The following is a 27,070-nucleotide window of genomic DNA, read 5'->3' on the forward strand; positions in this document are numbered from 1 at the left end:
ACTCTGTGTTTTTGGGGGTCAGGAATTGTGCACACTGCGTATTTTGGGGGTCAGGAATTGTGCACATTGCGATTTTGGGGTCAGGAATTGTGCACTCTGTGTTTTGGGGTCAGGAATTGTGCACACTGCGATTTTGGGGTCAGGAATTGTGCACACTGTGTTTTTGGGGTCAGGAATTGTGCACACTGTGTTTTTTGGGGTCAGGAATTGTGCACACTGCGTTTTTGGGCTCAGGAATTGTGCACACTGTGTTTTTGGGCTCAGGAATTGTGCACTCTGTGTTTGGGGTCAGGAATTGTGCACACTGTGTTTTGGGTTCAGGAATTGTGCAGGCTGTGTTTTTGGGGTCAAGAATTGTGCACACTGCGTTTTTGGGGTCAGGAATTGTGCACTCTGTTTTTGGGGTCAGGAATTATGCAGTCTGTGTTTTTGGGGTCAGGAATTGTGCACTCTGTTTTTGGGGTCAGGAATTATGCACACTGTGTTTTGGGGTCAGGAATTGTGCACACTGTGTTTTTGGGCTCAGGAATTGTGCACTCTGTGTTTGGGGTCAGGAATTGTGCACACTGTATTTTTGGGGTCAGGAATTGTGCACAGTGTGTTTTTGGGGTCAAGAATTGTGCATCTGTGTTTTTGGGCTCAGGAATCGTGCACACTGCGTTTTTGGGGTCAGGAATTGTGCACACTGTGTTTTGGGGTCAGGAATTGTGCACACTGTTTTTTTCGGTCAGGAATTGTGCACATTGTGTTTTTGGGGTCAGGAATTGTGCACTCTGTTTTTGGGTTCAGGAATTGTGCACTCTGTTTTTGGGGTCAGGAATTGTGCACACTGTATTTTTGGGGTCAGGAATTGTGCACACTGCGTTTTTGGGGTCAGGAATTGTGCACACTGTGTTTTGGGCTCAGGAATTGTGCACACTGTGTTTTGGGGGTCAGGAATTATGCACGTTGTGTTTTGGGGGTCAGGAATTGTGCACTGTGTTTGGGGTCAGGAATTGTGCACACTGTGTTTTGGGCTCAGGAATTGTGCACACTGTGTTTTTGGGCTCAGGAATTGTGCACACTGCGTTTTTGGGGTCAGGCAGAGGCTGTGCTGCCAAGCTGCCAGCAGGAATTTCATCCCCAGAGTGAAGGGAAGGTCCAGCTGTTATCCCTGGATGCAGCTGTCTCCCTGCAAGGATAAATATAAAAAGCTAAGCAAGGTTTTGCTTCTTTTTGCAGCTTCTGTGATGACAGGGCTCTTCTAGCTCCAAAATATTTGAGGCTCCTCCTGTTTTCTGTGCAGCAGGGGCCGCTGGAGTCCCCCTCCTGGAAAGAGTGAGAACTGTGGGTGGAGTTTTAGGCAGTTCAGAGACGTCCCTGAGCTTTATTAAAAATCAAAGGCGACTCTGACATTGGTGAGGGAGAGAGAATGATGCATCTGACTCTGTGGATATCAGAAGGTTAATGAATTACTTCATTATACTATATTATTCACATTGTATTTAAACTGAATTTGCCCTGCAAATTTTGTGACTGTCACCCAAAAATCTTGACACACACACCACGACTTTGGGTAAACAACGTCCATGCTGCATTCTGCTTTTGCACAAACACAGGCACGGCAAATGATAAAAAATTGCGTTTTCTCTCTCTGAAGTTGAAAAGATGTAAACCCCAGAAATATTTTTAGGAAGAATTAAGACATTAAGACAACTGCCCTGTGTGTGTGCAGTGACAGCAGTGAGGGAGGTGCCAGCAGTGCCAAGGACAGCCCGTCCAGCTGCTGCCTGTGTGGGCTGCGCCTCTCTGCCAGCCTGGGAACTGCTGCCAGGTGTTTTTGAGCAGGTCAGCACCCTCGCTGCTCTGCAGGGATGTGTTTGCTGACTGTGCCAAGCAGCCTTTGGCAGGCAGAGCCTGCAGCGTGACCGACAAAGTCAGGTTATCTCCCTGGTGGTGATTGGCAGCCAGGCTGGGTCAGGTGCCAAGCTGGAAAATGCCACTGGAGGCATTTTCTTAATTGCTCCTCGGGAACAGCAGGTGGAAGCAGGATCTGCCCCAGGGCTCTGCAGGGTTCAGTCCTGCTCATCCTGTTCCTGCTGGCTCCTTCCCGGGGTGCTGGGTGGGATTTGGGATTCCTGGCGTTCCAAGGACAGGTCCTGAATGCTTTCCTGCTCTCGTGTGCCCCAGTTCCCTCATCCAGCAGGTCACACACAGCTCCTTCCCTCTGCAGCAGAGGTGCCTCATCCCTGCTGCTGCCGTGCCAAAGCTGCTGCTGCTCCTGCTGCCCTCTTTGCCATCTCACGGCTTCCTGATCCCCCGTGAGGTCCCTGCAGAGCTCCTCGGCTGCTCCTTGGCCCCAGGGAGGTGGGAAGGGGAAGCAGAGGCAGGAGCAGGATGAGGTCAGGCTGCAGCATTGCTCACGCTGATGAGGATCTGATGCAAAATTCATCTGCAGAAATCAGCTCTGCTGCTTCGCAGCGGGGATGTGGGCTGTGCTCTGCTCACGGCAGCCATGGGCAACAGGATGTGGAGCTTCTGCTTTTGCTTTGGAGTCGTGGTTTTTGCTTCAGAGTCATGGTTGTGTTTCAGACTCGTGGTTTTGCTTCAGACTCGTGGTTTTTGGCTCAGCTTCAGTGAGATTCACATGTTCCCCTCTTGCTCTGTGTCCTCTACAGCAGCAGGGCAGTGTGCAGGGTCCCTTGTCGCCCTGGGGATGTGGGGCCAGTGTTGTGCAGGGGCTGAGGTGTTCCTTGGGACTCTTTTACCTCTCCTGCCACTGACCTGTGCTGGGAGCAGGCAGCACCTCAGCTTTTGGTTCACCCAGCTTTGGGGAAGCTTGGAAGTGTTGTGGAAAGGGGTAAGAGGTTTTCTTTTTGAGAGGGTGGCGAGCGAAAGCACGCAGGAATGACACAAATACCTAATAAGGACACCAGGAGAGGGAAGCCTGGAGAAAGGATCCCTGCAGGGAGGTTATTTGAGATGCACAACGGTGACTGCCGAGCCCTTTGAAGCTTCAGACAGAGGCAGCCAGACCAGATGGACAGGTCTGCTGTGGGCCAGGGGCCTCTCTGTCCGTGCAGAGGCATTCCCAGCCCCCAGAGCTGACTCACAGGGATGCCGTGGGCTCAGCCTGCCACGGAGCCCTTGGTGTGCTCAGCAGCGTTCTCTGCAGTTTGCCAGGCTGGTTTCACAGCAGGACAGCTGTCTGTCCGTCCTGAGGCCATCCCTGGGACTGGGCTAAACCAGTCAGGAGCTGCCAAATGTCACTGCCTGTGACAGATCTGCCCGGGACATTCCTGCCAGCGCTGCAGCATGGTGTCAGTAATGTTATCCTCCTCTCTCTAGCAAGCGTGTGGGAGGTGATGGATTTGGGAGTGGGAGCCCTCGTTAGGGGAAAGAAGTTCCTGAGGGAGGCCAGCAAGGTTGATTTCTGTGGGAACTGCTGGCTGGTATTTTTAAACAACAATAGACTTAATAAATAAATAAATAAACTTGCTGCCACGGAAGGATATAGCATCAGCCAGGGCTGTTGGGGCCCGTATTTCCTTGGAAAGTGGAAAGGACAGGTGTTTCCCTCCCCTTTGGCCCTGCCTGCTGTGTGTGGCTCCTCAGCGCTGGGGAGCCCAGTCTTCCTTGGGGGAACTGAATCTTCCAGGGCAGAATCGAGTCTTCCTTGGGGGAACTGAGGATTCCTGGGGGGAATGAAGATTCCTTGGGGAAAATGAGGATTCCTGGGGGAAAATGAGGATTCCTGGGCGCTGCTCACCCCCCCAGGGCACTTCCCCACCCCTGTGGGGTCTTCTCGGGCACGTCCAGAGTGGAAAGAATCTGCTCTAGCACAGGTGCAACCAAATCGATGCGGGATAAAGTGCCGGGATTGGGTTTCACCGTTCCGTGCCTCTCACGGCGTGGGGGAAAGCAGGGCAGGCGAGGGGTGACAGCGACCTGCCCGGGCCCTGCTTTTGGGCAGAAATTGGCCAATTTGGGCAGAAATCGGCCAATTTAGGAGCTCGCATAGGCAGGAACAGCAGCGGGAGAGTCGGGAGGGGGGCAAGCCGGGGAGCCCCGCGTCCATTTTCGGGTCCATCCCCGGGTCCATCCCCGCATCGGGGGCTGCGGGAGGCGTTGGGGGGGTTCGGGATCGACCCCTCCTCGGGGCGGGGTATCCCCGCGTCCATCCCCGCGTCCATCCCTGCATCCATCCCCGGGTCCATCCCCGCATCGGGGGCTGCGGGAGGCGTTGGGGGGGTTCGGGATCGACCCTTCCTCGGGGCGGGGTATCCCCGCGTCCATCCCGGTGTCCATCCTTGCATCCATCCCCGGGTCCATCCCCTCGGCGAGGGCTCCGGGAGGCGTTGCGGGGTTCGGTTGGCTCGGCCCCTCCCCGGGGCGGGCGCTCCCCGCCGGCAGTGCCGCGGTGCGGGGGCGGGCGGCCCGAGCGGAGCGGAGCGGAGCGGGGCGCGATGGGGGCGGCGCGGCCGCAGTGAGCCCGGCGGGGAGCGGGCACGGAGCGGGCACGGAGCGGGGCCGATGGCGTTCAGCGCCTGGCAGATCCTCTCGCCGGTGCAGTGGGCCCGCTGGACATGGTCTGCGGTGCGGGGCGGGGGCAGCCCCGAGGAGGAGGGCGACGGGGCTGCTGGCGAGGAGGAGGATGATGATGATGAGGAGCAGGACCCGCCGGCGGGGGGCTCGGCCCTTGGCTTCAGGCAAGTCACCCATGGCCCTTTCCCTTCCCTGCGCGTCCTCCCCGGCCCTGTCCCCATCCTCCCTTCGCTCGCTGCTTGTCTGCCGGGGATCCCGCACCGCACCGGGGATTGGGGGGCCGGGAGCCGCTCCCGAGGATGCCGGAGCAGCCGGGGTTGGGGGATCAGTGCCACTCCCGATGATGCCGGGGTTGGGGGATCAGAGCCGCTCCCCCAATGATGCTGGGGTTGGGGGGCCGGGAGCCGCTCCCCCGAGGATGCCGGGGTTGGGGGATCAGAGCCGCTCCCAGTGATGCCGGGGCTGGGGGATCAGAGCCGGGGCTGGGGGATCAGAGCCGCTCCCGATGATGCCGGGGTTGGGGGATCAGAGCCGCTCCCGAGGATGCCGGGGTTGGGGGATCAGAGCCGCCCCCGAGGATGCCGGAGCAGCCGGGCTCGCTGCGTGTCCTTGGAGGCCCGTGCTGTGTGCTCAGCCCGGCTGAAAGCCTCCCGCAGGGCTGGGGAGCACAGGGCGATGTGCCGATGATGTTTCACCTGCTCTCCCTTCTCCCTTTGCCAGCATGGACGGGAGCGAGGGGATGCCCGCGGCCAGCCTGGGGCCTGGCTGGAGGATTTCAGAGGTGGCCTTGAAAGCAGTAATCCCTCACTCTTTCCCCCTCCCTTTTCGGCAGCTCGGACTCCACTGATAATTTTGAGACCCCTGAAGCACAAACGCCGGCCTGCTCGCCCCTCGAGGAGTTCTGTGAGCCCCCGGGATCGCCAGAGCCTGGGGCTAGGAGCCAAGGTAAAGAGCTCTAAGTATGCACATTCTGCTCTCGGTGGCAGCAAGGCAGGGTGGGGTCAAGGAGTGAAATTCTCGGACTTTGAGTAATGCCTGGCACACTTTTGGTGGTTAACGGCCTGGACAGTTCAAATGCCAGGGCTGGGCTGGGCGCCCCACAAGGAGCTGTGAGGGGGGACTGGGAGGAGTCCCAGGGTGCTGTTGGATTATTTTATCGGTTAAACGTTCCTCTGACACTTCCTCTGCAGCCTGGGGGCTGCCCTGGCTGCTGCTGGGACCTCGCTCGTGTGTCCCTCACAGCAGTGGCAAGATGCCATTCTGTGTCCCCCAGGCTGGTCAGTGCAGGGATTTCATTGGATTGATTCAGTGTTTCATTTGATTCAGTGGGATTTCACTGCACAGGCCATTTTTCCTTGCAGTTAGGTGCCAGCTGTCCTCACTGTTAAAGATGCAAGAGCTCAATGCTGCTAAACCCCATTTTTTGAGGAATTGCAGGGGATCTGCTCTAGGAAAACTCTAGGAAAACTCAGCTGAGAACTTTGTGTGGGGCTGGTGTCGGAGCACATGGGCTTGGTCCATACCATGGGTCCTTCTGTGCAGGAGCCCAGGCACAGGAGGCTGTGGCTCTCCATCCCCTGTGGTGTTGTTCTCCTTTGGGTGCTCATCCATCCCTGTGAAAAACTCATTTTTGTCCGCTGTGAGTGCTCTGCTCGTGCTTCCAGTAATCACAGCTCTTGGAATAATCCTTTTTAGAAGGGATGATAGAGGCATCTTTACTTTGAGGATAATGCCTGGGAAAGGGGGGGGGGGAGAGATCAAGGCTTTCCTAGCAGGTAGGAGGATCATTTCAGGGTGTCACTGTTCCCCTTGTCCTGGGATGAGCAGCTCCTGCTCGGCACTGAGGGAGTATCTGCTCCTGCACACAAAGCTCCCAGTGTTCTGCACACACGGGGGCACGATCTCCAGCAAAAGCTGTTTTTCTGTGCTGCCTGGCAGACAGTGGCATGTTGGGGCCAGCAGAGCCAAACTGGTGCCACCACGCTTGGCTCCAGCCCTTCCCTGCCCCTGTGTCTGTTCAGTTTGTCTGGAATGGTGGAGAGAAGGGATTTTTCTGGCTGTGGGTGGCTTTGCAGTGTGCAAAAGGCTGTCACACCACCAGCGCAATCCCTGCGTTAAGGGATCTTTGCATTTTGCTGCTGCACAGAGCCTTGGGTCTGGCTGCAGCTCGGTTGCAGCAGGGATGGAATCCCTGAAATGGCTGCTTGGCCCTGCTGGGCTGTTTGGGGCAGTGCCAGGGCTGCACCTGGGGGCAGGCACTGCACCCCTGGCACTGTCTGCTGTGTGTTTGCAGTCTCACCCTGCCTTGGGAATAAATAGAGTGAGGAGTGACACAAGCCGTGGCTGCAGGGCCGGCTGCTCCATGCACAGCCAAGAGATGACCTGGTGTGTTAAACCCTGTCCTTGGAGACAAAAATTCAGCCCTGGAGGGAGCTGCAGTGAAGGTTCTGTCCACTCAGGATCGCTCAGTTTATTCCTGTGGTCTCGGCTGGTGGGATTAATTCCACCCCAAGAATTTCATCCCATTCTTGCTGGAGTTATCTGCAGTCATCTGCCAGTAGATATTTTGCACTCCAGGGCCGGCTGCTCCATGCACAGCCAAGAGATGACCTGGTGTGTTAAACCCTGTCCTTGGGGACAAAAATTCAGCCCTGGAGGGAGCTGTATTAAAGGTTTGGGCCCACTCAGGATCACTCAGTTTATTCCTGTGGTCTTGGATGGTGGGATTTATTCCATCCCATTCTTGCTGCAGTTATGTGTAGTCATCTGCCATTAGATATTTTGCACTCCAGGGCTGGCTGCTCCATGCACAGCCAAGAGATGACCTGGTGTGTTAAACCCTGTCCTTGGAGACAAAAATTCAGCCCTGGAGAGAGCTGCAGTGAAGGTTCTATCCACTCAGGATCACTCACTTTATTCCTGTGGTCTCGGGTGGTGGGATTAATTCCACCCCAAGAATTCCATCCCATTCTTGCTGGAGTCATCTGCCTGTAGATTTTTGCACTCCAGGGCCGGCTGCTCCATGCACAGTCAAGAGATGACCTGGGTATGTTAAACCCTGTCCTTGGGGACAAAAATTCAGCTCTGGAGGGGGCTGCAGTGAGGGTTTGTTCCCGCTCATTTTCTTCTTGTGATTTTGGCTGGTGGGACTAATTCTATCCCATTCTTGCTGGAGTTATCTGTCATCTGCCAGTAGATGTTTTGCACAAGGAAAAGCAGATACTGGAGCTATCTGCAGTCATCTGCAGATAGATGTTTTGCACCAGGAAACGAGCAGAAGCAGCAGATCTGGAGCCATCAGAGCTGCGAGCTGCCCTGATGCAGGGCACGTGTTTTCCGGTGCGTTAGCAGCATCCTCCCTCTGATGCTAATTCTTAACAGAATGGGTTTAAAAATAGCCCAGCGGCTGTTGAGCACCGACAGAAAGCAGTGGTGGGGCCGAGCTGGGTGTGTGGGGCAGATATCCTGTGCTGGGATGGGAAGTGTGTGACTCACAGCTGAGCACAGAGGGGCTGTTCTGGCACAGGGATGGAAAGGGCCCTGAGCCTTTGCTGCCAAGTTCTCCTGCTTGGTTTGAGGGATGGCGTGTTGGAAAGCTGTTTAAATCAGTGTTTGTGTTTAATTTCAGCCCGAGGAAGACAAGCAAAGCAATTAAAATGCAGAGGCACAACGCGTCTGTTGCTGCGGTGCCAGACTGCCCTGCCTGCTTTTCTTTAGAAAGTAAAAAAAAATTCTGTTTTCACTTTGTAGCATCCCCTGCAGGTGCTCAGCTGGGTGTGGAGCAGGTTTGCAGCCTGAGCACAGCCAGGACAGTGGGCGTGGGTGAGATCCAGCTTGTCCTGTGCTGTGTTTGGGACAGAGCCTGGGGTCTGTGTGTGTGTGCCATGCTCTGACAGTGTCCAGAACTGTCAGGGTGCAGAGGTGGGACAGGATTGTGTTTGGGTTTCCCTTAGGCAAAGGAAGGAATGGTTGTGGTGGTGTTCACAGGGGTCCCAGTACGAGGGAAGAGATGAGAATCTTGACTCCATGTTTCGGAAGGCTGATTTATTATTTTATTATATATATTGTATTAAAAGAAAATTATATATTAAACTATACTAAAAAAATAGAAGAAAGGATTTCATCAGAAGGCTTGAAAGGAATAGAAAGGAATGATAATAAAATCTTGTGACTGACCAGAGAATCTGAGCCAGCTGACTGTGATTGGCCATTAATTAAAAACAATCACATGAGACCAATCAAAGATGCACCTGTTGCATTCCACAGCAGCAGATAATTATTGCTTTTCTTTTCCTCTGTGGCTTCTCAGGAGAAAAATGCTGGCAAAGGGATTTTTCAGAAAATATCATGGTGACAAATGATGAATTTGACTTTATGTTTTTAGAAGGCTAATTTATTATGATATGATATTATAGAATATTATACTAAACTATACTAAAGAATACAGAAAGGGTACAGACAGAAGGTTAAAAAGACAATAATGAAAACTCCTGACTCTTTCCAGAATCTCGACACAGCTTGGCCCTGATTGGCCAGAGTCAAAACACTCAGACTAGAAATTTAATTAAACAACTACTTGTGGGTAAACAACCTCTAAACACATTCTAAAGGAGTAAAACACAGGAGAAGCAAATCAGATAATTATTGTTTTCTTTTTTTTTTTTTTTTTTCTGAAGCTTCTCAGTTTCCCAGGAGAAAAATCCTGAGCAAAGGGATTTTTCCAAAAAAAAAAAGCGAATCCCACAGGATGGGCCGCGTCAGGGTCACCTCTTTGGGATGCTCTGGAAGGGGCAGAGCTGTGTGTGGTCCGTGGCTGCCACCCCGCCTTCTCCTGGGCTGCTCAGCTCAGATTTGGCGCAGAGGGAGGATTTGGGCAGTGGCAGGGCTGGGGGACAGCTGCAGGAGTGGGGGACAGGCTGGTTTCCCTGGCAGGAGCCACGAGCCAAGGGGAGTACGTGCGGGGCCAGCAGGGCTGCTCACAACGTGACTGCCTGGGGCTGGGGATGGGGGAGAGCTGCAGGCACCGTGCTGGGCTTGGGGAGAGCTCCCTGCATGGAGCCAGGGCTGCACTGAGGCATCACCAGGGCTGGGCAGCTGTGGGAGCCCCCAAGGAAGGGGTTTCTGCTCTCTGCATCCTGTGTGATTGTTCCTGCTGCTGTTGGAGGCAGAAGAAATGTTGAGGGGGGGAGGAACTAAGGGAAATCCCCCCTGAGCTTGCAGAGGGACATTTTTCTGCAAAAGATTTCCGAAAACAGCACCTGAGCCTGTGCCTCCCACTTCCCAGTATAGCCCAGTTCCTCAGACTGGCTACAGATGGGGCTGAGCACCCCTGGGTGCAGAAAATGACGGAATCACAAAGCTGGAGAGGCTGGCTGGGTGCTCCTTCTGCTTTTTGTGTTTAAACCGTTCTGAGCCATGGCCACACGCTCCTTTCCTCCCCACCCTGGAGACACCATGGAGAGGCAGTTTGTGTGCCGGCTGCTTGTTATTCAAGGAGTAATTACTCATTGCTTGGGTTAGAAACCAGGATGGGCTCATGCCTGTGAGAGCAGCAGCTGCCAAACCTTCTGCTGGGAAGGCAAAATGCACTTAAATAGTCCTTTTGCCCTGACTTTGAAGTCTGTTCTTCTATTCAGGGCTGTCTCAGGAAGGCTTCAAACGGCTGAGCAGCACAGCAAGTGTAATAAAGTTTTCTTTGGGGTCTGTTAAGGAGGTTTTCCTGGTTCCTAATGATGGGAAGGCCTGCCAGGCTCTGCCTCAGACTGTTTCCTGGCTGCACTCCAAGTACTCATCCACTGGATTTGTGTTTACTGATGCATTTTCTGGGGCATCAAGGCAACGTTCTACTTGGAGGGAGTTTCTTTTTGGTTTTTTTTTGCAGTCAGAGGAAGCATTTTTGCAGTCTCAGGGAGCACACAGACCCTCATGATTCATTTCCATGGCTTTTAGCATCCCAGGGATCAATTATGCTAACCACGAGCCATCCACTGAGTCAGGATTGTTGGCTCCATGTCCTGGATCAGCCCTGGGAGCAGATATTTGCCTGATTCCCTGTTCCTCTGCCAGCCTGGCTCTGTTACCAGCACACATGAGCTGGTTGCAAATGCCTGGTGGTAGGAAAATGTAAGAGCTTAAATGAGAGATGTGGGACTCCGGGGGCTCTCTGAAATGCAGTTTATTGTATACAAAATGCAGTTTATTCTATCTAAGAGGTTCCAGGAGTCCAGGGCCATGGGTGACAGAGCTATGCCCACAGCTGTCAGCTCCAGCTGCAGTCAGGCCTGGACACCCACATCCCTCATTCAGGCGCTTACTGGTGGCGCCCCACGTTGGGCGCCACTGTAAGAGCTGAAATGAGAGATGTGAGACTCCAGGGGCTCTTCAAAATGCAGTTTATTGTGTACAAAATGCAGTTTGTTGTATACAGAATGCAGTTTATTCCATCCAAGAGGTTACAGCAGCCCAGGGGCCATGGATGACAGAGCTGTGCTTCCAGCTGTCAGCTCCAGCTGCAGGCAGGCCTGAAGTCCCACATCCCTCATTCAGGCTCTTACTGATGGTGCCCCACGTTGGGCGCCACTGCGAGAGCCAAAACGAGAGATGTGGGACTCCAGGCAGCTCTCCAAAATGCAGTTTATTGTGTACAAAATGCAGTTTGTTGTATACAGAATGCAGTTTATTCTATCCAAGATGCTACAGCAGTCCAGGGTCATGGATGACAGAGCTGTGCCTCCAGCTGTCAGCTCCAGCTGCAGGCAGGCCTGGAGTCCCACATCCCTCATTCAGGCTCTTACTGATGGTGCCCCACGTTGGGCGCCACTGTGAGAGCCAAAACGAGAGATGTGGGACTCCAGGCAGCTCTCCAAAATGCAGTTTATTGTGGACAAAATGCAATTTATTATATAAAAAATGTAATTTATTGTATACAAAATGAAGTCTATTGTACACAAAATGCAATTTATTGTGTACAAAATGCAGTTTATTATATAAAAAAATGTAATTTATTGTATACAAAATGAAGTCTATTGTACACAAAATGCAGTTTATTGTATCCAAAATGCAGTTTATTCCATCCCAGAGGTTACAGCAGTCCAGGGCTGTGGGTGACAGAGCTGTGCCCACAGCTGTCAGCTCCAGCTGCAGGCAGGCCTGGAGACCCTTTGGTTTTGGTTACAATGCATTATTTACTTTTCTTTGCTGAACATCTTAATACAGTAGAACCAATCTATACCTTAACTATTATCTAAGCCTTGGCACAGCTGCACCACAAGCCTGGCTCTGGGTGCTCGGTGGGTGCAGCTTTCAGGGTGCCCCAGTAGATAAAGGATCTTTCCCATCCCTTGATGTCAAAGAAAAGATTAAACAGTAAAAGGATTGAGGGGAAAGGATTGCAGATTAAGTCATGGATCAGGATTTGTCATTAGAAGATGCTGACAGCAGTGTGGAGAGCCTGGTGTGAGTACAGCAGGGTTTGTGCAGGTGGAGAGGAGCTGGTGTGGGGCAGGAGTGTCCAACCCTCCAACCCCCAAATCCCTCCTGCAGCCACATTCTGCTCCTCCCCTGAGCACACCTTCCCATTCCCCTCCTCCCTGGGCCCTGCTGGCTCAAATTCTGTGCTGTTGCCTCATGCTGTGCATCCCTGAACTCTTCTCACTGATTTTTAACTCTGCCCAAGCGAGCAGTGACTCCCTGTGGTGTGGCAGGAGGGAAGCTGAGCTGTGGGTCAGTGAATCCCCCATAAAATCCAACCCTGGAGCAGCTGTGAGGGGGGAACAGAAACTCCTCTGGAGGGGAGTGCACTGCAGGTTGTCGCAGACATCTTTTATGGAAAATATTTTCCTTAGGATTTTTCCTCCTGAGAAGCTGGGAGGCCTCAGGAACAAAATGTAAACAATGGTTATCTGCTGCTGTGGAATGCAACAGGTGCATCTGTTATTGGTCTCATAGAGTTATTTCTAATTAATGGCCAATCATGGCCCAGCTGGCTTAGACTCTGTCCAAGCCACAAACCTTTGTTATAATTCAATTCAATTCAATTCAATTCTATTCTATTCTATTCTATTCTATTCTATTCTATTCTATTCTATTCTATTCTATTCTATTCTATTCTATTCTATTCTATTCTATTCTATTCTATATTCTATTCTATTCTTAGCTAGCCTTCTGATGAAACCTTTTCTTCTATTCTTTGAGTATAGTTTTAATGTAATATATATCATAAAATAATAAATCCTGGAGTCAGATCCTCGTCTCTTCCCCAAACCCCTGTGAGCACGGTCACACAGGTCAGGGTTTAACCATCTCCTTTTCTCTTCCCAGAGCCAGGTGGCCATGGTGACCTGCTGGTAGGAGAAGCCCACTGGGACAGCTCGCCTGGGAAGCGCCCCAAAGATGAGGCCCAGCCAGAGATTGGAGCCCCTACAGCCAGTTTGGATGCTAAAGGGGAAACTGAGCCCGACAACTCACCCCTGATGCAGCCCTTGGGCTGCCAGGCTGACCCTGGGCACTCTGCTGGGGAGCCTGTGCCCCACGTGGGCACTGCCACCATGCCAGCAGGGGACACTGGCATGGGGCTGCTGGAGCTGAGGGCTGATGCCCTGGGCCAGGAGCAGCTCGGGAAAGGGAAAACACCTTCACTGGGCAGGAAAACAGATGAAGGCACAGAGGAGACCCCGCTTGAGCAGCACGAGAGGAGTGTGAGCCCCTGCCAGCTGCAGAGCTCCGCCCCAGCAGCCCCACAAAGCCTCCCCCATCCTGGTGAGCTGGGGGGAGACCCGGCTCTGGATGCCCCAGGGCAGCTCCTGAAACCTGGGGCTGATTCTGCAGAGAGTGTGGAGGCCAAGCCAGCTTCACCCAGGAGGGGCAGCAGGATCCCAGCCAGCAAGCTGACACCCAGGAGACACAGAGAGTCCCCCAAGAGAGCGGCTGAGGATGCAGAGAGGGGTCCCACAGAGCCACCCCCAGCCCGGGGCTCCTCCCAGCTGGCTCCCAGCCTCAGCTCTCTCAGTGGCAGCTCAGCACTGCAAAACTCACCAGTTCTCCCCAAGGGCTCTTACCAGTTTGACCCCAGTAACTTTGACTCCGTGGATCCATTCAAGCCCACCAAGACTCTTGCCAGCCGTGACCCTGACTCGTGCTCCACTGCAGACAACAGCCTCAATGAAATCCTGGAGTCTCAGACCCTGGAGCTGCAGGATGATGCCCTGAAAGGCAGAGACTCCCCCAAGAAGCCCAAGTCACGCCTGATAACGTGAGTGCCAATGTCAGAGCTGGGGCTGCAGCCCCCCTGTGCTCCCCACGGGCGGGCAGAGCTGCACTGGTGGTGGTGATGGAGGAGATGATGGACGAGGTGATTGTGGTGATGATGGAGAAGGTGATGGAGGTGGTGATGATAGTGATGGGGTAGTGATGGAGGAGATGATGATGGAGGAGGTGGTGGTGATGGAGGTGGTGATGATGGTGATGGAGATGGAGGAGATGATGGAGAGGTGATGGAGGTGGTGATGATGGTGGTGGTGATGGAGGTGGTGTTGGAGAGGTGATGATGGTGGTGGCACTGCTCCTGCCCTGCTGGTGCTCCTGCCCTGCTGATGCTCCTGCCCTGGTGCCTCCTGAACCAGCCCCAGGTCCTGCCATGCGCCTCAGGCTCTGCTGCTGGCTCAGTTTTGTCCTCCTGTGCCTGTCAGTGCCACTGTGGGAGCAGAGGGACAGGAGTTCTGGAGCAGTGCCAGTGTCCTGAGTCCCAAGGGAAGGCTGGATTGGGACCTGCTTGCAGGGTCACCTCTTTGGAAACCCTTCGAGGGTCCAGCTGGTGGCTCAGGGTGTAGATGTGGTGTCAGAGGAGCCCTCAGGGGAGGCTGGAGCTGCTGTGTTTGCTGGACTTGTGCAGGACCAAGCACACCCTGGTGGATGCAGGTGTGGTCGGTCAAATTAGCTGAGACATTTTGTGAGCTGCCACCAAGTTTGTGTTTTATGTCAGAGGAAGGGAACAGGTTGGACAGGCAGTCTCTCACTCTGCTGTCAGATTCTCCAGTGAGAAAATCAGATAGTGGGTTTTAACAGGGAAAGAGAAAACCTCACAGGCAAATTTTTTTTTTTTTTTTTTTTGAGGTTTGTGTTTGGATCTCACCCTGCTGTGGTGGGCAGCACAGGCAGGGTCAGAGTGTCCCATGTGTGTGTGTGCCTTCCCAAAACCTGAGCTAGGCAGCTCCCTGTGCTTCTCAGAGCAGAGTTAACATCCAGGTCTTTTCACACACTCTTCTTCAGGTCTTTTCACACACTCTTCTTCTCTCCATCTGTCTGTCTCTCTCCCTGTCCATGCTTTGGTGCATCAGGACTACTGAGCAAGTGAAATTTCTCTGTTTTCTGTTGTAAGTACTCTCTCCTGTACTCCTTTCCTTCTCCTTTGCTGTCCTTGTCCTCTCTCTGGGTGTGTGCTGCCCCTCTGGTCTCCATGGCATGCTGGCTCCTTCTGCCCTTTGACTTGTGCTCTCTGCTGTCTGGTTGGTGTGGTGGGGTCCCCAGGGTGGCCTGGCCTGGTGTGAGGGAGAAGAGGAGAGCTGAGCTGGCCTGGGCTGAGCTGAGCTGAGCTGAGCTGCACTGGAGGCACACACCCGTGCTTGTCCTCGCAGCATGCCGCCTTGCAGCATCTTCTGATGGTGGACAAATGCCCAAAACCTTCAGCAGGTTTTTGTGCAATCCAGAGCTCTTATCTTGGTGCTGGGGAGGGGCTCACACCAGATACCTGGCACAGGAGAAGGTGCAGAAAAGAGGAGGGTGAGGACATGAGGGGGGAGCTCAAAACAGCAGCCAGGTGATGGGACGACCCTGGCACAGGAGAGGGTGCAGAACAGAGGAGTTTGACAAGTTTGTCTTGCTCGTGGCAGGGCATGAGAGAGAAAAACAGCTCTGAGGGATTCTTCAGTGTGATCCAGGTGTGCATGGCAGCGTGCAGAGCCAGCTCTGTGTGCCCCACCTTGTGCTGGGCTGTGCTGGGCTGGACACTGCCAGAGGCTGGGGGCAGCTCCATGGAGCTGGGAGCAGCTCCTGCAGTGCTGCTGGAGCCTTTCCCTGTGCCTGGAGGCTGGGATCCCTCTGCAGCTCCCTGCAGGGTCTGTCACAGGAGCTGTTCCAGCTGCTGGAGCCTTTCCCTGTGCCTGGAGGCTGGGATCCCTCCCCAGGGATCACACGAGCTGTTCCAGCTCAGCAAGCATCTCCTGACATGGCCATGAGGCTGGGAGGTCCCTGAGTGTGGAGTGTGAGGGGGTGAGAAGCAGGAGAAGAGCTCCTGCTGTCCCATCCATGTTCCCACTGGGGCCGTGGGGACGCGGCCGTGCCTGCAGCCCTGTGCAGGTGGCTCTGGATGGGTGTCTGCAGGAACATGGGATGGAGTTCCAGGGACAGCCTCCTCCCTGAAGGGTGAGGAGATCACCTGCAAGACCTCCTTGGGCTAAAGATCCCACCTGAGGGGCCCTTCCCCTTGGGGCAGCGTTTGTGCCTCACAGAGCGTTTGTTTGAGGCACTGAGTCACCTGGGAGATGTGGCTGCTGTGGAGAAGTCCCAGACAAACTTCCAGCTGCAGGGACAGGCCATGAGACATGGTTCTTCCTGCAGAAAGTCGACTTGCACCAAAGCCTGGGGTGCCGTGGTGCTGGGCACGTGGGGCGAGGGAGATCCTTCTGTGCCAGCTCCTTGGCAGCGCCTCTCTCCCCATCAGCCTCTTGGGCTCCTTGCTCTGCTCCTTACCTTCCTCAGGAATAAACAGCTCACAGACAAGCCCAACCTCTGTGTAGTTGTGTCTTTTGTTTGCCTGTTCCTCCTGCCCCTCCCAGCCGCCGCTCTGCCTCGGTGTTTCACTGGTGAGTGGGGTGCTGGCACGCCGTGGGTGCAAGGCTGGTGCTGGGACTGCCTCCCCCTGCTTGGGCTGTCTGGCACTCGCCCCACATCCCCCTCGCTGCCCCTGAGCCCCCCTGAGCTGCTGCTCCTCTCTCCTGCAGGAGTGGATGCAAGGTGAAGCAGCACGAGGCGCAGCAGCCCCTGGTCCTGGACATCAGTGCTCAGGTACGGGGGTGAGACCCCAAAACTGGGCTGGGGAGGGCTGGGCTGGCTGGGCTTGAGGCTGGCATCGTCCCTCTGGGCAGTTCCTGAGGATGGGAAGGTGTTGGGGAAGATGGAACAGGAAAGCCTTATAAACATGATTGCCTGGCAAAAGATTTTGAGAATATGGAAACTATGAGTGAGATTGAAATGAAAGCAAGCTTTGAGATCCCTCAGTTACTGAGCAACTGGAAAACAATGGTGTGGCTGGCTGAAGGTGATCCCCTTTGGATGGAACAACACCCTCTGCTTGCAGACAGCTCCAAGGCTCAGTGCAGACCCTACAGCTTGGCAGAAGGGGCCCAAAGAGGAGTTTGTAGGGTTTAAAATGTAACACAGTGTGGTAATGTAGTGATTCTTATAGGCTGTATGGAAATGCTGTAGGATTTGTGTCTTGTACTAGATTGGTTGGTGAGAATGAGAATATTCAACACAGAAGATGTATTGTGTTGTAATGGGAACTTCACTCTCTTACCCTTTTATTCTCTTACCCTCTCATCCTCTCTCCCCCTCTCTTCTCTCAGGCCTGCTCTGAGCTGTGCCTGGCAGCTCCCAGCAGGGCCCTTTGCAGTAAACCCCAAATTCCACAACCTGGCTGCAGAGATCTCTCATCTCCATCCATCCCCACCCTCCTTCCCCCGTTCCTCCTACAGGAAGGGAGGCAGGAGCAGCTCACCTGTGGATTTGAAGCTTTCCATGCTTTCTGTGCAGTATCAGCAGCTCACCTGGTGGCCTGACCCCTGCAGGTCTTGCCTAACTGCGTGTTCTGGTCGTGCAGGATGAAGGAGTGTTGATCTCGGAGCTCCCAGACGTTACAAACCGGGATGGCCGTGCCACCGATGAGGAGAAGTTGGCCTCCACCACCTCCACGCAGAAACCAGCGGGGCTGGAGAAGAAGGCCGAGGCAGAAGATGACCTGGAGTACTTTGAGTGTTCCAACGTGCCTGTGTCCTCAGGGAAGCACAGACCAGAGGCAGGTGAGGAGCACCCCGCCTGCCTTCAGCCCTGGGAGCGTGCTGTGGGAGCCTCTGGCAAGGATTTGGTGCTGCAGCCTCATCAGAGTGATTTATTTGCACTGACAGGGCTAAAGGCTGCTGCAGGTTCTCGTGGAACCTCACATTGCTTCCCTGCACCGTTTCCAGCATGGAAAACCATGGTCCAGGCTGCGTTTGTTTAGATTTTGTGCACAGAGCTCTCTCCCTGTGATGCTGCAGAGGGATGTGGGGTGAATTTGGGGGATTTAAGGTCAGGTCAGGTAGATTTGGGGGTTTTAGGGTCACTTTGGGGGAATTGGGGTCGGTGAGTGCGGAACCTGAGGGCCACGAGGAGGAGGAGCAGGAGGAGGAGCAGGATTTTGGGGGTTTGGGGTTGGTTCAGGGGGATTTGGGGTGATTTAGGGTTCCCCCCACCAGTGCTCACTGCTGAGCAGAGCAATTTTCCCTTCAGAGCATGGACCTGGTGTCCTGGCACAGGGCTGTGCTTGATGGAGATCTCAGTAATGCCCACCCAGACCCAATTATTGCTCCTGGTGGAATTCTGCCCTCAGTTTCCCACGTAATTAGCCTCTCTGCCCAAGCCATTACAAAATAATTAAAAGCCAGGCCAACATGGCATTTAATCAATAGCCAAGCCCTAGGTGCAAGCAGGGGAAATCAGCACGGGGTGGGGTTGCAGCCTCACTTTGCAGGAACCCATTAATCATTTCTGCCGAGGGCTGTGCTGGGCTGCCAGCTGCATGAGAATGGTGCTTTGTCCTCAGGGGAGGAAAATCTGACAGCCAGGGGGGAGGCTGGAGGCTCTGTGTGAGCATCTCCCGTTCCAGAGCTCTCCTGGAGCACCAGGGGTGAGGGTGCTGGTGCTCTGAGCAGCTGCTGAGGTGCAGAATGTCCTGTCCCAGCTGGGGGACATGGGCACGGACTGAGCTGCCACCTCATGGTGGGACATGGGCACAGCTGGACTGCCACCACATGGTGGGACATGGGGACATGGGCACAACTGGAATGCCACCACATGGTGGTCCCAGCTTGGGGACATGGGCACAGCTGGACTGCCACCACATGGTGGGACATGGGGACAGCTGGACTGCCACCACATGGTGGGACATGGGGACATGGGCACAGCTGGACTGCCACCACATGGTGGGACATGGGCACGGACTGAGCTGCCACCTCATGGTGGGACATGGGGACATGGGCACAACTGAACTGCCACCACATGGTGGTCCCAGCTTGGGGACATGGGCACAGCTGGACTGCCACCTCATGGTGGGACATGGGGACAGCTGGACTGCCACCACATGGTGGGACATGGGCACAGCCTGAACTGCCACCACATGGTGGGACATGAGCACAGCTGGACTGTCACCTCATGGTGGGACATGGGGCACAGCTGGACTGCCACCTCATGGTGGGACATGGGCACAGCTGAACTGCCACCACATGGTGGGACATGGGGACATGGGGACAGCTGGACTGCCACCACATGGTGGGACATGGGCACAGCTGGACTGCCACCTCATGGTGGGACATGGGGACATGGGCACAACTGAACTGCCACCACATGGTGGGACATGGGGACATGGGCACAGCTGGACTGCCACCTCATGGTGAGACATGGGCACAGCTGGACTGCCACCACATGGTGGGACATGGGGACATGGGCACAGCTGGACTGCCACCCCATAGTGGGACATGGGGACATGGGCACAGCTGGACTGCCACCACATGGTGGGACGTGGGCATGGATTGAGCTGCCACCTCATGGTGGGACATGGGGACAGCTGGACTGCCACCTCATGGTGGGACATGGGCACAGCTGGACTGCCACCTCATGGTGGGACATGGGGACGTGGGCACAGCCTGAACTGCCACCAGAGGGGAGTGTTGGTTCCCACTCCAGGAGTGCTGGAAGGCTGGCAGGGATGGCTCATCCCTGTCCCCAGCCCTGCTCCTTGTGGCACCTGGGGACAGGGTTTAATGGTGACCTTGCTGGGGACTCCGTGGTCCTAGAGAGCTTTTCCAACCAACATGATTCCAGCAAGGAGCTGGGGGCAAAGACACCTTCGGGAGGGGATGGGAAGGCTCAGAGGGACCCTCCTCTGTCTCAGAAAATCTGTGTGTGCCCCAAGGTGCTGTTTCCAAATCAATTAAAGGTTGTGTTTCGTTGTCTTCAGGTTTTGAAAAGGAGCTCTGCAAGCAGATGGAAAAGGGAGGGCCTGGCATCTTCCCCGTGAGTGCCTCTCTCTTTTCTCCTTTCTGAAACGAGTTTCTCCGGGAGGTGAAATTCCTGACAAGCCCACGCAGGGACTTGATAAAAATAGCAGAGATTTCCCAGCAGGCCTGGAGGAGCCTGGCAGAGACAGATCCATCCTGGGTGGGCGAGGGGAGGGGGAGAGGGAGGGGACAGGAACAGGGGATGCGGATGGACAGGAGCAGGGCTGGGGACAGGAGCAGTGCTGGGACAGGCAGGAGCAGGGCTGGGGACAGAGATGAGCACAGTTTGGGACAACGGTGAGCATCGTTGGGGACATGAGCAGTGCTGCAGTGCTGGGGACAGGAGCAGGGCTGGGGACAGAGATGGGCAGTGCTGGGGACAGCAGTGAGCACTGTTTGGAACAGGGGTGCGCAGTGCTGGGGACAGTGCAGAGCCAGGGAGGTGGCTGTGGGGCAGGGAGGGCAGAGCAGACCGTGGGGAGGGGATCAAGCAGCCAGCACAGGTTGTGTCTCACATGGAGTGCCCAGCGCTGGCTCTGGTGGCCCCTTGGTGCTGCAGGGACCCTCAGGGCTCTGCCCTCTGGCAGCAGAGCTGGGGAGAGCACAGGAGCCCTGCTCTGCAGCCCCACAGTGCTGGGACAGCCCTGGCGTGGCCTGAGGAGCCCCAGGGGACACCCTGTGCCAGCCCCTGGCCAAAGCTGCTTGAGCTGACAAGCAGATGACAATGGGATTAGCAACATCAGCAAAAGCAGCCCCTGTGAGACAGATTAACTGGGCTGAGCCCCACAAGGACATGGGCAAAGTGAGCTTTAATTGGTGCCCTGAGAGCCTGGACAGGCTCTGGTCCTGCTGGTACCCCAGAGGTACCTGCAGGAGCTCAGATGTGCACCTGTGGGAGGCTGAACCTGCTCAGTGCTGGGGTGGAGCAGCACCCCAAACCTGCCCCAGGTCTGGCTCCAACTCTGCCATGGGCACAGGGAGCTCAAACTGAGCAGCTGAAGCGCCAGGGGGAGAAAGGAGAGGAAAAGTGCTCCAGTGCTCTGGTTTCCACACTGTGAGGAGCAGGCTGCCTCCTCCCTCGCCTTCCTCCCTTCTCTATTTCTGGCAGCCCCTTCTCAGGGAGATGCTGCAGGGCTGTCACTGCTCTGGGTGGGGAAGTGAGGGGCAGGCAGTGCCAACTGAGCCTTGTGCCCCGTTTGTCCCAGTGGCTGCAGTGTAGCTGTGATATTTTCTGAAAAGTCCTTTCCTTAGGATTTTTCCTCCTGAGAAGCTGGGAGGCCTCAGGAACAAAATGTAAACAATGGTTATCTGCTGCTGTGGAATGCAACAGGTGCATCTGGGATTGGTCTCATGTGGTTGATTGGAATTAATGGCCAATCCCAGTCAGCTGGCTAGGGCTCTCTGTCTGAGACACAAACCTTTGTTATCATTCTTTCTTTTTCTGTTCTTAGCCGGCCTTCTGATGAAATCCTTTCTTCTATTCTTTTAGATAGAATATATATAATAGAATAAATATATATAGATAGAATATATATAATAAAATAATAAATCAAGCCTTCTGAAACATGGAGTCAGATCCTCATGTCTTCCCTCATCCTGGAACCCCTGTGAACGTGGTCACAGCAGCACTGCCAGGGCTCAGATGCAAGCTCTGGGCTCTGTGTGTGCAGAAAGGGAAAATGCTGATAGAACAGGGTGGGTGGGTGAAAAGAACCCCCTGGTGACATCCCATCCCTGGGTGATTCCCCCAGGACAATCCCGGGCTGTGCTCCATGGACAAGTGTCCCAGCGTGAGCAGCAGTGACAGCGCCCTGGCTGGCATCTGCCTCAGCGAGTCCGAGAAGGCAGCGGTGCTCACGCTCATCAGAGAGGAGGTGAAGCTCTGTTCCTGTCCCCTGGGGCTGCCCCTCGTATCCCTGGGGCTGTCCCTTGTGCCCCTCGTGTCCCTGTCCCTGGGCTGTCCCTCCCTGGACTGTCCCCATGGCAGCAGGGCAGCTCTGCTCTGCCCGGGATGGGGGATCTGATCCCCTGCGTGGGACAGAGAGGGGAAACCCCTCCGAGCACATCCCCAACGTGTCTGCTGCCCCCCAGATCATCGCCAAGGAGATCGAGTCCAACGAGTGGAGGAAGAAATACGAGGAGAGCCGGCAGGAGGTGCTGGAGATGAGGTGAGAACTGTCCCCTGAGGGGGCATCGGGGGTGGCACAGCTCAGCCTCGCCAGGCTTGGCAGAGATTTCTCTTAGTGCTGTGTCCTGTCACTGGGATATTTTCTGAAAAATCTCTTGGCCAGGATTTCTTCTCCTGGGAGGCTGAGAGGCCTCAGAGAAAAATGAAAGCAATAATTATCTGATTTGCTTCTCCTGTGTTTTGCTGCTTTGGAATGTGGCTTGGGCATTGTTTACCAACAGGTGCATGTTTGATTGGATCCATGTGAATTGTTTTTAATTAATGACCAATCACCACCCAGCTGTGCTGGACTCTGAGGAGTCAGTCACGAGTTTTTCATTATCATTCTTGTTAAGCTTTCTGATGTATCCTTTTTCTTTAGTATAGTTATAGTATAGCATTATATAAATGATGTGATATAATGTAATATAAATATAATATAATATAGTATAATGTAGTATAATGTAGTATAATGTAATATAAAGTAATATAAAGTAATATAATGTAATGTAATGTAATATAATGTAATATAATATAATGTAATGTAATATAATGTAATATAATGTAATATAATGTAATGTAATGTAATGTAATGTAATATAATGTAATATAATATAATGTAATGTAATATAATGTAATATAATGTAATATAATATAATATAATATAATATAATATAATATAATATAATATAATATAATATAATATAATATAATATAATATAATATAATATAATATAATATAATATAATATAATATAATATAATATAATATATAATGATAAATCAGCCTTCTGAGAACATGGAGTCAGATTCTCAATTCCTCCTTTGTCCCAGGGACCTCACAAACTCAGCGCCGGTGTTCTCTTAGTGCTGGTGCTGCATCCTGCTCATTCCTTTGCTGCAGAAATAAAATTAAAATAAATAAAAATAGAAATAAAATAGAAATAAAAGAAGTAAAATCCCATGAGCTGTGCCAGCCCCAGTGGCAGAGGAGGGTTTTGGTCTGAAGCAGCACTGACAGGTGGTGCAGCCCCAACATCTGGGATGCAGCCCCAACATCTGGGCCCTGTACCTGTGCTCCTGTGGGGTGCAGGGCCAGCAGGGCCTCCATGGGGCAGATTGCCACCATGTCCCCACAATCAGTGGCCTCTCACCTGTTTGTTTTTTCTCTTCCTTCTAGGAAAATCGTGGCAGAGTATGAGAAGACCATTGCCCAGATGATAGGTGAGGTGCTGTCGCCTGGCCAGGTGTGCAGGGCAGGGAGCTGGCTGCCACAGCTGTCCCCACTCAATCACTGTTTGTCTGTTCTCCATCCCAGAGGATGAGCAGAGGACCAACATGACATCTCAGAAGAACCTGCAGCAGCTCACCATGGAGAAGGAGCAGGCCCTGGCAGACCTGAACTCAGTGGAGAGGTCCCTGTCGGATCTGTTCAGGAGATATGAAAACCTGAAGGGCGTCCTGGAAGGATTTAAGAAGGTCCTTACCTTGGTTTGCCCTTTCTCCCTGCAGCTCTGATCCCTTGACAGAGCTGCTGGTTTGGTTTTTGGGATTCTTAGAGGGTTCCTGGGCATTCACACTCCATGTTTCTATGGTGCTGGCTGTAAAGCAGAAATCTGGTTTGTTAAAAACCTTTTTTTTCACGCTCAGAACAGCATCTATCATCCTGTCAGAGCAATGTCTTTGTGCCCAGTCCCAATGCAGATGGATGTACTTTCTTTTCCAGAATGAAGAAGCTCTGAAGAAATGTGCTCAGGATTACCTGACCCGTGTCAAGCAGGAGGAGCAGCGCTATCAGGCCCTGAAAGTCCACGCAGAAGAAAAATTAGACAAGTAAGGTCATGCATGAGATTGCTGGGTGCTTCAAGACCGTGTAGGGAAGCAGCTTCATTTGCTCTGCAGAGGCTGCGAGGCAGGAGCTGAATGATGTGAAAAGCTGCATTTTACAACCTCAGGCTCAAGCGTGTCTAAGCAAGGCAGAGCAAATCCCTGAATGCACTCTCTGATCTCTGCTTATTTATTTTTTAATGGAGAACCTGAGGTTCACGGTCTATTTATGGCCACTTAACCAAGCTCCCATCTCTCAGAGTGCTCCTGTTTGTGGTACAGGAGGGGGCTGTGCAGCCCTGGGGCTCAGCAGAATGTGTAACCCCGAGTGAGGTGGGTGATGAGCAGGTTTAGCTTGGCCCTGAAAGAGCAGAGGGGCTGGAGGAGCTGAATTAACCCAGTTTCACCCAGGTTCCACAGGGCCAAACCCTCTGTTTTTCCCAGATGAGCAGAGCCAGGCTCTGCAGTTGCTGCACAGCCTCAGGACGTGCTGTGGTGTCACTTTTGTGGAGAATGACACAGGAACAGGCAGGATTGTAGAAAGAGCAAAGAAGGTTTTATTTAAGAGAACCACACGGTTTTTGTAGTGACACAGGAGCAGGTAGGAGGCAGATTTAGCTTGGCCCTGAGAGAGCAGAGTTTCACAGAGGGGCTGGAGGAGCTGAATTAACCCAGTTTCACCCAGTTTCCACAGGGCTAAACCCCCTCTGTTGCACCCAGGGGAGCAGAGCCAGGCTCTGGACGTGCTGTGGTGTCACTTTTGTGGAGAATGACACAGGAACAGGCAGGAGGCAGGGCTGTAGAAAGGGCAAAGACGGCTTTATTTAAGAGAACCACACGATTCCAGGACTGACAGACAGCGCTGGGAGGGGAAAGGAGAGGTGACCGACACACCTGGGAGGGAATTATCACGGAAGGGACCCGAGGTTCTGGGGTAAACCCTGAAGTCACCCTGTGTCCCCCAGAGCCAACGAGGAGATCGCCCAGGTGCGCGCCAAGGCCAAGGCGGAGAGCGCGGCGCTGCATGCGGCGCTGCGCAAGGAGCAGATGAAGGTGGAGTCCCTGGAGAGAACCCTGCAGCAGAAGGTAACACACACACACCTGCTCCTGCCTCTCCTGCTGCTGCCCTCAGCGTCCTCTTGATGCCAGAGGTGTCCTCCAGATGTTTGGTCCTGAAGGTGTTTGGGTTTTGGGATGTTTTTTGGGGTTTTTTGTGTTTTGTGGGGTTGGTTTGGATTTTTTTTTTTGGGGGGTCTGGTTTATGTGTGCCTGTTTGCAGAGGTGTGGGCTGGGGCTGGCTTGCTGCAGATCCCTGCAGGTCTGACTGGGATGAGGAGCTGCTGTTCTGCCCTGAGCATCCTGTTGATGCCAGAGGTGTCCTCCAGACTTTTGGTCCAGAAGGTGTTTTGTGGGTTTGGTTTTTGGGATTTTTTTTTTTTTTTTGGTGTTTTGTGGGGTTGGTTTGGATTTTTTTTTGGGGCAGAATGGGCACTGCTGGCTTGTGTGTGCCTGTATGCAGAGATGTGGGCTGGGGCTGGCTTGCTGCAGATCTGGCATGAGGAGGGGTGAGCACAGGGCTCCACAGGGTCACATATAGGAGCTGGCTGCCCTTTCCCATATATCCTTGATGCCAGATGGGCCCTGCTGTTGGTCCCCAACATCTTCTTCTCTTCCAGAACCAGGAGATCGAGGAGCTGACCAAGATCTGCGACGAGCTGATAGCGAAACTGGGAAAGTCAGACTGAGCCTCAGCACCCCCTCCTCGCCCAGCACTCTGCACTTGGCTGCTTCTCTCGTGACCTTGAGCACCTTGCCTTACCCTGGAGTCCCTGCAGGGAAGCTCCCGTGTCCAGCTGCCCCTTGGCTGCCAGACCTGTGGCTCCTGAGCAGGGCTGCTCCCTTCTCTGTGTCTGTCTGCTTCCCACAGCTCCAGGCTGGGATCCCTGCAGTCAGCTTGGGAATCATCCTGGGCTCAGCTTGGGAATCCTGGGTTTAGTCTGGGAATCATCCTGAGCTCAGGCTTGGAATCCTGGGTTTAGTCTGGGAATCATCCTGGGCTCAGCTTGGAAATCCTGGGTTTAGCCTGGGAATCATCCTGAGCTCAGCTTGGAATCATCCTCAGCTGAGTCTGGGAATCTTCCTGTGCTCAGCTTGGGAATGATCCTGGTCTCAGCCTGGGCCTGTGTGTCCCTCTCTGGGCCTGTGTGTCCCTCCCAGGGCGTGCTGCCCTGTCCCTCTGCACCTCTCAGGTGGGAGGTGACCCCCTGGGCTCTGTCCCCCGTGGCTGGGCTGTGTCCCCGCTGCCCTCTCTGTCCCTGATTGTCCCCATGGGCTCAGCAGAACAGGTCCAGCCTCTGGTGGGTCCTGCCCTGGCTGGTGTCTGGTTGGTGGGTGAAGCACAGCACAGCCTCGCCCTGCCCCTGGCTGTGGCAGCCTCAGAGGAAGGGAGCTGACATCTCTGCATTCGTGCACTTTATGAGCATTTATGGGCGCTTGGGGCTCTCTGCTCACTCCTTCCAGTCAGGCAGGACTTGTTCCCCCCCAGAGCAGTCACGCAGCCTGCAGTACCCTCAGGTGAGGGGAGGCAGGTTTCTGCACCAAGAGCTGTTTGAGAAGCAAACAGATGCTTCTCAAATGGAGATGTTGGTTCTGGAGGGCTGGGAGTGCCCATCCATCCTCCCTGTGCCCACCCTGGCCCCTGCAGGGCCCTGTCTGTGATTCCTGTGCCATGCTGAGATCAGGGCTCCCTTTCAGAGGAAGGAGTTGAGCCCTGATGTGCCTCTGGGTGCTGCAGGATTCTCTGCCTTGAATGGATAGCTGTGAAATAAGGGAAATATTTGCAGTTTGGACTGTTTTCCTGCCCAGCCTGTTGAACACTTTCACAAACCTTTTTGCTGCTACCTTTTTGTAACAGAATTGAGCTCTTCTCCTTCTATTTTCTAATTCCCCGTGTCGAGCATGCAGAGCAAACACCTGTTTAAGCCAGAGCCATACACTTGATTATATTTTATTAGTTATATAATATAGAGAGAGTTTATTCTACACTTAAGCAAAGGTGTCAGCAGCCTCCCCCAGCACACAGCTCCCCACCTCCAGTTCTCCACGTTCTTCCCCGTTCCCCAGTTATCCCAGTGACAGACTGGTCATGGAAACCAGTGGCTGACACCACTCAAAGCAGTGCACCTGTTGCTTGTGCTGGATGTTCACCCTTGCACAGCTGGCAGAAAAGAAAAAACCCTTTTTAA

General features: G+C 53.8%; 1 protein-coding gene across 2 annotated transcripts; it reads left to right on the plus strand.

Annotated features, from left to right (window-relative positions):
- The first annotated feature begins 4,443 nt into the window (after positions 1–4,443).
- On the plus strand, positions 4,444–27,070 carry TACC1 (transforming acidic coiled-coil containing protein 1). Of its 2 annotated transcripts, XM_058042457.1 has the most exons (14): positions 4,444–4,688; positions 5,357–5,469; positions 12,844–13,774; positions 14,859–14,894; positions 16,521–16,584; positions 17,399–17,597; positions 19,793–19,848; positions 21,584–21,706; positions 21,924–22,000; positions 23,179–23,222; positions 23,317–23,477; positions 23,725–23,831; positions 24,791–24,911; positions 25,502–27,070. In XM_058042457.1, the coding sequence occupies exons 1-14, from the start codon at positions 4,513–4,515 to the stop codon at positions 25,568–25,570; spliced, it is 2,277 nt and encodes a 758-aa protein (XP_057898440.1). In that variant the 5' UTR covers positions 4,444–4,512; the 3' UTR covers positions 25,571–27,070. The 2 variants fall into 2 exon arrangements, with proteins under 2 accessions (XP_057898440.1, XP_057898441.1); XM_058042458.1 differs by lacking the exon at positions 14,859–14,894 and having other exon boundaries at positions 4,445–4,688.

Source organism: Melospiza georgiana, chromosome 31, assembly GCF_028018845.1.
Source record: "Melospiza georgiana isolate bMelGeo1 chromosome 31, bMelGeo1.pri, whole genome shotgun sequence".
Lineage (NCBI taxonomy): Eukaryota > Metazoa > Chordata > Aves > Passeriformes > Passerellidae > Melospiza > Melospiza georgiana.

Bases quoted from the DNA above. Each gene is read 5' to 3' on its own strand.
- TACC1 (XM_058042457.1), top strand. From the start codon at position 4,513: ATGGCGTTCAGCGCCTGGCAGATCCTCTCGCCGGTGCAGTGGGCCCGC. The intron at 14,895-16,520 runs GTAAGTACTCTC...TCTCTCCTGCAG, and splicing joins AAATTTCTCTGTTTTCTGTT to GAGTGGATGCAAGGTGAAGC. The intron at 21,707-21,923 runs GTGAAGCTCTGT...GCTGCCCCCCAG, and splicing joins TCACGCTCATCAGAGAGGAG to ATCATCGCCAAGGAGATCGA.